We start from the raw sequence: 12,245 nt of genomic DNA on the forward strand, positions 1-12,245 counted from the left end.
GATGCAGTGCAGACATACTGTTTGTTTACAGTGAATATTTGATGTTTGTATCTGATCAATTCACCCAAAAGCTGCATATTAATACTGAAAAGTAGGATCCTGAGATGGATGGTCCTGAGATGATCTGAAAATTCTGAAAGGATGATCCTTTCAGAATTTTCCATGATCTTTAGGATTTCATGTATTTTTCCAGAATACCCAGGCAGCTGGTGGTTTTACTAGGTCTTCCCTGATTGCAAACAATGGATATGTGGCTTTCCAAAGAGTTGCAGTCCTGCTGAAACTGCATGTGTAGGTTACCTTGTCCACCCATGTGTTATAAGGACATCTCTTTTTGAAAGTTTGAGGCCTTTTGCTGCATGTGGCCTGCCTTTGTTATCTGTGGAATTAACTTACCATTTTCCAAGAATGAAGAAACTGCAGAAGAAGGTGTTTTAGCATGTGAGGGAAATTTTATATACACTTAATCACTATGAAAGCCCTTCACTTACTTTATACCTGTTCTGCAGAAATTGCAGAGAGTTACAGTGGAGCTGTATTTATGTAAAAATAAGGAATAAAACTGTTAAGATCTGATGTATCTCTGTCTGGATTCTTGCTATATTCAACTGTTCTATTAACACTGATGTCTCCTTCTGGCTTCATAGTGAGTCTGAACCTAAAATTATAGTTCTGTTATATCATTGTGTGCTTTACCCTTCTGTTTAATCAGTTGAAGTGCATTATAAAGCTCAGAGGTCAGAGGTAGAGAGCAGAAAATGAGGAAAGATAGCTTTTTTAAAATTAGAAACAACTATCTTTAGTTATAAGTGTTCCCAGACTTCATATTTGTGGGCTCTGTATAGTATACTAGCACATTGGTGTTGTTTTTAATAACCTTTTACAGAACATATGGCTCAAGATTTATCTATATTCAGAGCCTTGTGGACAGAACTTGTAAATTGTAATATAAAAAAATCTCCAGATGTACATGTTATTTCTTACTAACACAGAATGATTTTCTTGGGAAGAAGGTGACATATAGGAAAGGTAACATCTGTGTTACTACTTAAATTTTAATAATGTGAATAATTGTCTTTCAACAGAGGAATTCAAGGGCTCAACAATAGTTGAATTAATGAAAAAAGAAGGCACCACCCTAGGGCTCACAGTATCGGGTGGTATCGACAAGGATGGGAAACCAAGAGTATCTAACCTTCGTCAGGGAGGAATCGCTGCTAGGTAACCACATCTCAAGCTGCAAAATGCATTATAATATGTGATTGCCACAGAAATACGTACTGCATCAGAAAGGTCCCCTAAAAAATATGTGACTGATGCATCTATAATGGCAGCCCATCACACTGGAGAACCTCAGGGAAATGGCAACAGCTGGTCCTTCTTTTTGCTCAAGGCTACTTTGATAAAAACTGGGAATACCAATGAAATCTTTGAAAGTTGTCATCAAACTCATGGTATTTCTTCTAAATTATACATGTTTTATTTCTGGGGGTTTTTTTGTCTTTGAACAAAAATTTGAGAGAAGTAGCATAACATACCGGCGGGGAAAAAAACAAAAGGGGAAAAAAAAGAATGATAGTGCTACCGTAATTTTATTCTTTTTTTTAGTTCTTCATTAGATAGCTTTGAGATTAAAAAGACTCTGAAGTGATAGGTACCTTTCTTACTACTACAGTGGAAAGAAAAATGGCTTTTAATCGTGAGTGAGACAAGTCAAAAGATGAGGGTTGAGTTAAATCATTCCAAGTAACTGAGTAGAATGTATGCTTTTGGCCTTGGCCCATCTCCTGTTGATATGATGTTAGCTGTGAAGGCAACCAATGTCCAAAAAAAATTTTTTTGGACATGGGGACATGAAGATGACTTCCCAGGTCCTATGCCCAAACCAGTCAAATCATCCAGCTCCTTTATTGTAGGGCTGGTTTTGTACCTCAGGAATGAATAATGCAACAATGTTCTTATTTTAGTATTTTAAAAGCTAGAGTAGATTAACATCTTAAAATGCCACTTTCTGTTCTGTTAGAAATATCAACTCGTTTTGATCTAGATTCATGGGAAAAAAATTCTTACAGTTACTAAACAGTAATTTAAAGGATTTAGTTTAGTTCATCAGATCTGTCTTTCACAAAAGAAATATGTACTTTTCACTAGGAGTGACCAGCTGGATGTAGGGGACTACATCAAATCTGTGAATGGAATCAACCTGACCAAATTTCGCCATGATGAGATCATCAGCCTACTCAAGAATGTTGGTGAAAGGGTTGTGTTAGAAGTGGAGTATGAGCTGCCTCCAGTCTGTAAGTATTTCCAGAGCAAAATGAAAGCCTATGTAGAATAGCAGATGTAGTCAATAGTGAGATGAGCATGGTTGGTAGTAGTCATTTTAGTAGTGTTTTTTTTTTAATCTTCTATTCTTAATTCTATTTTTTCCTGTGGCTTATCACAGAACATTGAAGCAGTACAAAAGAACTGGCAGTACAGAGGGATGCTCTCGGATGTTTTAGAAGCAGAAATGTCACCAACAACAGAGCAGAGTTACCAATCTCTGCTTTTTGTTGGTTTTTTGATTTTCTGGGGGTGAGGGTTGGTTTTTGGTTGGTTGGTTTTGGTTGGTTGGTTGGGTTTTGTTCGGGGAGTTTTGCTCAGAAGCTGATGAACTTCCCCACTGCTTTCTAGCAACTGGAGAATTAGTCTAGTTATGTATTTGGGGGTTTTTTGAACCTCCTGACAAGCACACTAAAAAATTTTGAATGTCCTCTGTTGATTAGTGTTTGCTTGTGGAGTGGGAACTTCATGTTCTGAAGCACAGTATCTGAATTAATCAGCTGAGTTCAGAGTTACTTTGCTGCAGATGTTGTTCTTTCATCAGCATTATTTGTTTTGCATTTATTCAACTGGGCTTTCTTTGGTTTTCATCCCCTTTTAGCAATGTGCCACTCTTGTTCACTGAGACTGGATTTTGACACGCTAAATGACAGTAGCGTTTGTAACTTTCCCTTTAATTCTTTGGAACGTCCAGCCTCTTCATACAAGCATAGATGATAAAGTTGGAGATAATTAGCAGACTAGTTGTTTCCATGAACTACTAGTGAGCAAGCTGCTTTTGTTAATTATTAAAGTTTTCCAGTAGTCATGTGGAGAAGCCCTGGCACTTCCTTCCTGGCCCCATACATAAAGAAATTCTACTGTTGTTCCCATGCTTGCTCCCTCAGGCAGAGGACTGTCACAGTTTCAGAGCCAGAAAATGTCAGTCATTTAATAATGATGGATTAAATTTGGCTGAGCACTGGTAATCCCACTCCCTAGTGCTTCCTTCCATTTCTGAAGTGTTCACAGCAGGAGGGTCCAGCTGCTGTTTTCAGCATGAGCCACCTCAGTGTTTAAAGCTGGAAGGTGAGCAGTGCCTGCCCCGTGTCTATTGATGTAGGGTGACTCTAATGCAGGGAATAATGTGCTCTGACTCTGTGATTTCAGAAGGCTGAATAATTGCTTTATTACACTATACTATATTACACTAATTCTGTACTAAATTACAGACTGAAGAGATACTATACTACAAAGATACTAAAGAAAAACCCATGACTGTATAGAGACAGTCAGGACACAGCTTTGACTCAATTGGCCAAGGAATCAAAACTTTCACTGGTGTCCAATTAACAAATCGCTTTGGGTAAACAATCTCCATAACACATTCCACATGTGCAAAACAAAAGGAGCAGTGAAGAGATAAGAATTGTTTTCTCTTCTTCTCTGAGCTTCTCACTGCCTTCTCCAGGAAAAATCCTGGGAGAGAGTTGTGCCTGCTGCTGTCTGTGATGAGTGTCTCGGTCACACGTGTGACCCTGTTGGAAAGGGTTAAGCAGTTTTTTCCCACAGCAGGCTGAGGCTGGGGTGCAAGGACAGCCACCTGAGTGGCTGCCCCCAAGTGGAAGGAAGCTGCTGCCATTCCTCACTGCTGAGCTGTGGGTTTCACCTCTCCCCTGTGGAAGTTACAGGCCACACCAAACAAATGGGGAAGCATGGGTTCATCATGACCTGCATGCAAGGCCACTTTCTGTCAATAGGAATGAAGGCAAAAGTTGTCTTCTCATAATTCTTTTTTTTTTTTTTTGTCAGTAAAACATTTCTAAATGAGAAGAAAGCAACCACATGGACTCAGTAACACAGTTGTGATCTTCAAGCTGTAGCAGGAATTACTGCAGCACAGAGCAGTGCTCTGGAGGGCCATGTTTCACCTGTTTTCCTAAGAAATTGAGATTTATGTAATTTCACTGGCTGGTTCTCCTGGTTCCCTACAGTAACTTTTTTAATAGGGACTGAAAAACTCCAAAAAAAGTACATTACATACAGTACATCTCCTGGAAATAAAAACCTGACTGAGTTGGGAGCAGGGGGGTCCCCAGAGAGACAGAGAGAGGGGCAGAGAGCACTGAGGGCCCTCTGCTCTTCCTGGTGCCTTTCATGATTGGCAGCACACACAGGGTAGCCTGTGGCACCCTTGCCCCTCAGGGTATCCTGACAGGGAAACTCTGGTTATTGCAGGCAGGAACCTTAAATGACACAAGTTTTCATTAGTTCTGCTGCTCACAGAACATGTATTTTATAGAGCTGGGTTGGTTTGGTTTTCTTTTTTTTTTTTTCATTTTATGTGTGTTTGTACTGTTTGCAGTACTTGAGTGGAAGGTGGAAAGTGTGAGTGCATGTGATTTTGCACAGACTATTTTTCCCATTGGAAAATAGTTCTTAGACCCTGCCAAAGTTTTTCCTGTAAAAGCTAATTGCAAACTCTTAATAGCAGTAGTTTCAAATTCTGTAAAGTGGATTATCACATCAAAATGCATGAGTCTGTGCATTAGGCTTCTCACCTCCTAGTCCAGCTGTACACCAGTTCTTTAGTACCTCCAGAGAAAATACTGACTCAACTAGAAACTAAAGAACTTTTTTACTAACTCACCAATTATAAGAGAGCACGCTGCATTTTGACAAAGAAAAAAAAGTCCTTATGATAATAAAATACATTATGCATTGTAATCTAGTAACCTAAGATCAGAGAAACACCCCAAAAATCTTGTCTTCTCTCTAAGCGACAAAAGCAAATGTTTACATAGCTAAACAAGAAGCTCAATACGTACTCTTAAGAATTTTGTATCATTTTTGTCTCACTGTGTATTTCCATGTTTTCTAGCACTCTTCTGTAACTATAAGAAAAACAAAATTATGCCATAATTTAAACAGTAAGACTCAAATTCCTCAACTGTTATATGCATTTATGTCTTTTTTCCAAACCATTGTCACTCTGCAAAATATCTATCCCAAAATTCTCTCAAAAAGAGGGTGAGTTCTATTTAATTACAGGTCTTCAGTCTGTCTGTCCTGTAATTGAATCTTTCCAATTGCATGACTCAATATCTATCTTAAATTAGAAAAGATGTAAATCTGTGTGTATAATTAGAAAAATAATAACCATTAAGGTTTGTTTACTTTTTCTTTTAGCTGTACAAGGGTCGGGTCTCATCTTTAGAACTGTGGAAGTTACTTTACATAAAGAGGGGAACACTTTCGGATTTGTAATAAGAGGTGAGTTATTGTTGAGTTTGAACTCTGTGTTTTCTTGTTAAAAACATAAGTGATAAGTTTTTGAAGCACTCAGAAATATGTCAAGATTTATGGCTTACAGTTTGTAAAAATCAATATATTACATCTTCATACTCTCGTGTTGTTTTTATGAGCTGCTCTAATTTTTGTTTATGAAGAATTTTAAGTAATCAACTATGCCAAGGAAGCATGACAAACTCTGGTCACATAACACCAGATTTTGCTCCCACTGAAATCACCAGGAAGATCATAGTTCTTAAAAAAAAATTTACATCTAGTACTTGTATATATTAGGCAGGAAATTTGATTAACACTGCTGTATACAACTAAAATATTATCATTGACTTGGAGAACAGAAAAAAAGATGCAGCTGTTAATTAATATACCCCAATAATGAATTATTATTTTCTTCAGGGAAAATGTCTTTTTTCTTTAATACATAAATTATTAGTGGTCACTCATTAATCTCAGTATACATAAAGTGCACTTTTTTTTTTTCTCTGTGCTGCAAACATTGCAGAACAATTGTTCACACTGAGATCTTATTTTCAGAGTGAAGGTTCTAAGAAAAAAATCCTCATTTAGTAAGAATCCCTCCATATAAATGTTTTTAAAGATTCATCTATACCTAGAGTAAGTTGATTTTATTTAGGTAAAATTCAGTGGAGGGTCATATTAATGGCTTGGCCATTTTCTTCATTCTTTTAGCCCATCTGTGAAGGTGCATGATGCAAGATGTAGTCTTGCCTTTTAGAAATGAGCTTTCATAAAAAGCATACAATGAAGGTATACTTTCTCTGGCTTTTTCCTTTTCAGGTGGAGCACACGATGACAGAAATAAATCTCGTCCTGTAGTAATAACATGTGTCAGACCTGGAGGGCCTGCTGACAGGTACAATTCATCTTTCTCTGGAGTTCATGTGAAAGAGAAATGGAGAAAGGTGAATTATTTGGGGCAGAAGTTAAGATTTTGAGTGAAATAGATGCATTTAAATACAGTCCTTTGGAATTCATGGGTTTGTCTTTAATTGTTGTAATAGAAATAATAATAACTGCAGCAATAGTAATGGGCAGCCACAGAGGCTCAGCACGTTATGGTGTGTGTGAACCTTAATTTAGAATCTTGCACCTAAAATAATTAGAATAAATTCCTGCAGTAGGTCAGGGCACCTTTTTTTGCATTCTTCAGACAACTGATGTAGCTCTTAATTATGCTTTTTATACTCTAACACCACAATCTTTTTCTCTTGCGGTTCAAAATAATACTGTGACCGGTTTGAGTGTTTTATCGTTCTGTTAAGATGTTTGTACATATCTGCATGTGAGGTCACACATAACTTTACCTAGAAAACTTCTGAGCACAGATTTATGTTTTGGCCATATTTGTATATAATACCATTATATATATATATATATATATATATATATATATATATATGTATATAAAGAAAGAATATTCACTTTATTTTTATGCACAAACTGTATTTTCAGAAATGGCATTTGTGTCCTTAAGCCATTAAAGAAACTCAAAGGGCAGTTTCTTTAAAGCAGATTGATATCTATAGCCTATGTTGACATTTTCAACCTTGGAAACTAAGAAAATGTTTCAAGAGAGCGTTTCTTTTGTTCCCACACTTTTTTCTCTCCCTCATTCCCTGGTTTCCTTGTTTTTCTTCACGATCCTTAAGTTGACAGTGTTAGTATTTAATTTTTTGTTATAATTCTGAATAGGTTATGGGATGTGCCTAGGAGACAGCATTTTAGATTTAGAGCTGAATTACTTCTAAGTAGGAAGAAAGGAAAAATGGAATTATGCAAGTAAAAGATATTTTTAAAGAAAATCAATAAATTGACATTCACATTTTGCAATCTGTTTCAGCACCCATGTGTTTGCACATCGTGTTTATTTTTAAGAAAATATTGGAGGAGGATGTGTTTGTGTGTGTATGAAAACAGAGTTGTGTGGACAAGGTAGAAAGAAAGCATATGTTGAGCAGAAGCTATGCTTAGATGCAATTTAACGTGACTTGATTATTTCACTGTGTGGTAAGCTGTTTTCCAGTCACTGACTTTCCAATTAAAGCAATTTCCTTTCCACTGCGCCCTCTGATCATTCTGGCTGTCAAAGCAAATGTTAAGTGTTAAGGCAAGAGGGATGGATGTCAGGGAGGGCACAAGAGAATCACTCTGCATAAAAATGGTACTATCTCCACATCAATTTGTCTTACTAACAAAGATCACTCCTTTATTCTCCCTCCAGAGAGGGCACAATCAAACCTGGGGACAGGCTGCTGAGTGTGGATGGGATCCGGCTGTTGGGAACAACGCATGCTGAAGCCATGAGCATTCTCAAGCAGTGCGGGCAGGAGGCGACTCTGCTGGTTGAATACGATGTCTCGGTGATGGGTAGGTCCTGGGGTAGAAAGTGGGGCTGTGACACTGGGAGCCAGCTGTGATATTTCTCTGCCTGTTCTCCATGAGCTATTTCAGCAGTGACTGTGACCTGCTATGCTCCTAGTAGCACTGCTATTCCCTTCTGCATTGTATCATTAATCTTGGGTTCATAAGGAGGTGAGCAGTGTTTTACTGTAATTTAGCATTCTGAAAATTCCATGGTTTGTAGGCTGAAACCATAGTGTGGATTCTAGCAAAGTAACTTTTCCAGTGACTAGTTTATAATAAAGGTTAATGAAGTGTAAGCATTTCTGTCACATGAGGGAGGGGAATACTTGATCTAACAAAAATTCTTTTGCCTTTTGCCAGTGCTGCTAGTTGGACAAGACATAATTAAAAAGTCACAAGACTGCCACAGAGAAAAGAATAGGGGAGAGAAATTTTGTTAAGAAATCCAGAGGAGGCAAATGGCTTGAAAAATGAGCTTACATGTTATACAAACTTTGATTGAATTCACTGAAAATATGGGAGGTTTTTTTGGGAATTCAAGTAGACCAGATGATTTTTAATATGAGATTTGGAATTTATTTGTTTCCATTTGTTTTGGAAATTGTCATTTCCCCTCAATTTTTTCAAGATACAGAAAATTCATAGCAGCAAGAAACAGAAATACTCACCAGTCAGACTGAAATATTTCTTGTCTTTTTCACTTCTTTTTCTGCTCAGTTCCACAGTCAGGTTTCTAGCCTAGCAGTAAAGCAGCCTCCTAGGGATTTGTGAAATAGCACTGTCAAACTTCAAAGCCTTGGAAAAGATTAATACTGAAAAGAATAATGTCAGGTATTTGCTTATTCTGGAACAGCCCTCTTTATTCTTCTCTGAGACACAGATTTCTCTTTTTTTTATTACAATATATGTCTCTGTTTACTTAACTGTCAAGAATTGAAGTGGCAGGTTTGTGTAGTGTCTGGCAGGCCTGATGGAAAGTTGTACAGATTCATGTCCAGAAAGGTGGAGACAGCTCAGATGAGCTCTAGCTTCTAAGGAGAACTAGAATTTAGGTGTTTTCATGTGTTTCTTCTTTTTCTTCAAACAACAATGGATGACCAAACCCTGTCTATCATCACAGTTAAATCAATATTCTTTCTACTCCACTTTTTCTAAAATGAACCCCTGGCTGTACACAAAGTTCCCAGCAAACTTTCATTTCAGAGAAAACTCCCATCCCCATTTTCCTTGTATACCCCAGAGGGAGACGAAGCCTCCATTTCGCTGAGGATCTTTCGGACATCTTTGAAGGTTTGTGTAAGGAGGAGACCACGTGATTAAATACTCTGTTGTTTCCTAAATTGCAGCTTGTTCAAGGCAGGAACTTTCTTTTCAGTACTATCTGGATAGAGCTCAGTTCAGGAGGATACAGAACTTAGGTGGAAATTTCAGGCTTTTAACTCTATAGGCAGCACCTACCAATCAGTCTCTTTGTGTCATTTTCTCTCTGAATTAACTCTTTTTGTTCTCAGCACCAAATCTGGATTTACTATTCCTGCCTTCCTGGCAATGAATGTGCTATCCAACAGAAATTAAAGGAGGTAGAAAAACCTGAGACTTGTGGAGTCAGAAGGAAAGAAGGAAAAGGAAATCAAACACTGGGAAATGTATGGAATGGTGGTCTAGCAGAGTCTGCAAGAAGAAATAAGGAGGGAACCAGTAGACTGTTGTTCTAATGCATTGTGATATTACCTAGCCCCCAGTAGGTTTTGAAGTTTTTCCAATCTGTGTGCCCTGCATAGTATTTAGCAGTGGTGTGAACAAAAAATTTTGTTGGGAAGCTCTCTTGTGCAGCTATTTTATGACCATGGTGCAAAGGCTGAAAATCATTCACTCTAATCCATTGAATCCTGGCCAGGAAACCTTTTCTGATTTGAATCTTCTCTTAGTTCTGCTCAAGAGCAGGAAAGTCAAAGTTGGGAGTAATGTGAAAGAGAGAGCATGAATCATGAAGAGAAATTTAAAAATTACAGAAATGTTATCCTTTTTTCTCAACTCTTAATGTTGCCCATAAACTGTTTGTAGCACTGTCTAAGGGTTGAAGAGAATTTGAAAGTAGGCTAAAACAAAGGGAGAATATTGGGTAAGGTGACTTATCAATAACTGATGCTTGAAAATAGATTAGTAGGTTAGCCTGTTTGAAGGGGACAGAAACAATCCAAAAGTTGCACAGAAGTCTTGTGTATTCTGTAGGGTCCTCCTGTTATAAGCTTTCTGTAGAATATATTACTCCTAGAGATATAATTGTAGCACTGTTTGCTTCAATACCTTCTCTTCTGTTAGTGATGGTAATATCCTGTAAAGTAGCATTCTGTGTGGCCAGAACTGGGAAGAGCCATAAAATACATTCTGGTAGCATGAAATTGGAACTTGATTTGAAATGGTTTTACTAGATGAAGGAAATAATCCTGAACTAGTTTTCAACTACAGTCCTGTAGTGTGTAACAGACTTTTCTTACTCCTGTAAGCATAAGCTGTTTCAAAGGTGTGCTCTTTCTCAAAGTTTAGTTCTCCCAGCTGAAGTCTTCAAGAGGTCACTTGGGAAGCTTGTACATTTTATTGTTTCTGGACCCTAGACAAACTGGATTAAAAAAAGCATCAAGGGGTTCTGTGCAGGGTAATCAAGTGTGTTTATAATGTAAGAGATGTGGCTGTTCTTGTTGAACTCTGGGGTTACACCTGTGCTTGCTTCAGTACATCCTGAAGTCTCCTGCTCTACTGGGTCCAAGGAAATAAATTTGTCAATTCAGCTTCTTGGAAGTGATATTTTTTTTTTTAGGCGCTGCTGAAAATATTTCCAGGTTGGTGTGTGGAGTGTATTGCTGTAGTTTCAAAGAGACTTTGTCATAGCAGGAGTTTGAAAATACCAAGATAATCCCTGAAGAAAATTGAAAAACCTAATTTCTGAGAAAGTATTTTATAATGTGATAAAAGTTACATTTGAAGCTGTGGAGGATGCAGTCTTCCAAATGTGTTTCTGTTTTGCAGAACACATTCTCCAGTGTTGAAGTACTGTGATTGCTTACCTTTCTTGTTGATTTTAGAGGAACTGCATGCATTTTTTATCTTTGTGATGCTAAAATAATGCTGCACTTCAGTGTTTGCAAAGGATGTGGATATGGTGACTGGCTCTACACAAAACTATATAGAATTAACATGATCTTTGTGGGCTTTATTACTTTTCTCTGTAGTCCTTACACTTTAAGTGTCCAAACTTTCTGGTCATATGGATCACCTATTTTCATCTAGTGGTGGGAGAGGTCTGTATAGTGCAGCGCTCTGTGCCCTGTGATTACACCTGAGCCCTCATTTTGAGGAAGGGGAGAAGTAGAGGCAAGGTGGTAGCGAGCAGTGACTTGCTGCCGCTGTCAAGATAATTTTACAACCTGAATCCTCTCCTGTGGCAATCAAATAAAACATATTCATTCCAAACTATAAAGTTAGGTTGGAGACTGAAATTCTCACTGTTAGGCAGTGGTCAGATGAGGTATCATAATTAGCTACTCACAGCTGGAGTTATAGTGAGAGTGAGGGTAAGAATGCAACACTAATAATAAGCTACAAACAAAGATTCACAGTGCCTTTGTCTAAAACAAAAAATAAAAGTTTATCAGTACATTGAAGCTGAGGAGATGCAGTTTCCCTTCAGGTTTTCAAAGATCTGCCATGATGCCACTGGGCTCTGTGTGGTCTCTATAATTGGGGTTGCATCTGCTTGGGTAACTTTCCATATTTTCTTTGAAAGGGAGCAATCAGACAAGTTCAAAGGTAATGACTACCCTGAGTTTAAATTCTGACCATTTTTATGGTTCATATCTAGTGTTCATATCTATTTATAGTTCATATCTAGAGTTTATGATCTTTTGAGCAACCTACTTTTTAAGTCTTGGATGCTCGTGCTGGGACAATCTTTGAATCAAGGATACTGTAGTTAAAGAAAACTAACAGCTTTTGCCAGAACTTAGACACAAAAGAAGCTTTTTTTAGTTGTTTGCACTTGTGAGACACAACATCTTTCTCTCTTCAGTGGGTGTTTGTTAGTTCAAACCACTCTATGGTGTTCAGGAGTAAAGGAACATATTGCACTTTCAAATTCCATATGTTTCTCTGGCTTCTTTAACAGTTCTTGCTCTTATTTGAGCCAGGATAGATTTGCTGGAATGTGGCACCCTGTAAGCTTTCTCTACAAAACAGAAATAGTCAGCTTG

General features: G+C 37.7%; 1 protein-coding gene across 1 annotated transcript in view; it reads left to right on the forward strand.

Moving 5' to 3' along the window:
- The window catches only part of GRIP1 (glutamate receptor interacting protein 1), a 310,641-nt gene that overhangs the window by 230,674 nt on the left and 67,722 nt on the right, over positions 1–12,245 (forward strand). Inside the window, exons 3-7 of the mRNA XM_066550113.1 lie at positions 1,086–1,221; positions 2,152–2,297; positions 5,494–5,577; positions 6,412–6,487; positions 7,856–8,001. Of these exons, the coding sequence (XP_066406210.1) occupies positions 1,086–1,221; positions 2,152–2,297; positions 5,494–5,577; positions 6,412–6,487; positions 7,856–8,001 (588 nt within the window). The remainder of the gene's footprint in view (positions 1–1,085; positions 1,222–2,151; positions 2,298–5,493; positions 5,578–6,411; positions 6,488–7,855; positions 8,002–12,245) is intronic.

Source organism: Molothrus aeneus, chromosome 5, assembly GCF_037042795.1.
Source record: "Molothrus aeneus isolate 106 chromosome 5, BPBGC_Maene_1.0, whole genome shotgun sequence".
Lineage (NCBI taxonomy): Eukaryota > Metazoa > Chordata > Aves > Passeriformes > Icteridae > Molothrus > Molothrus aeneus.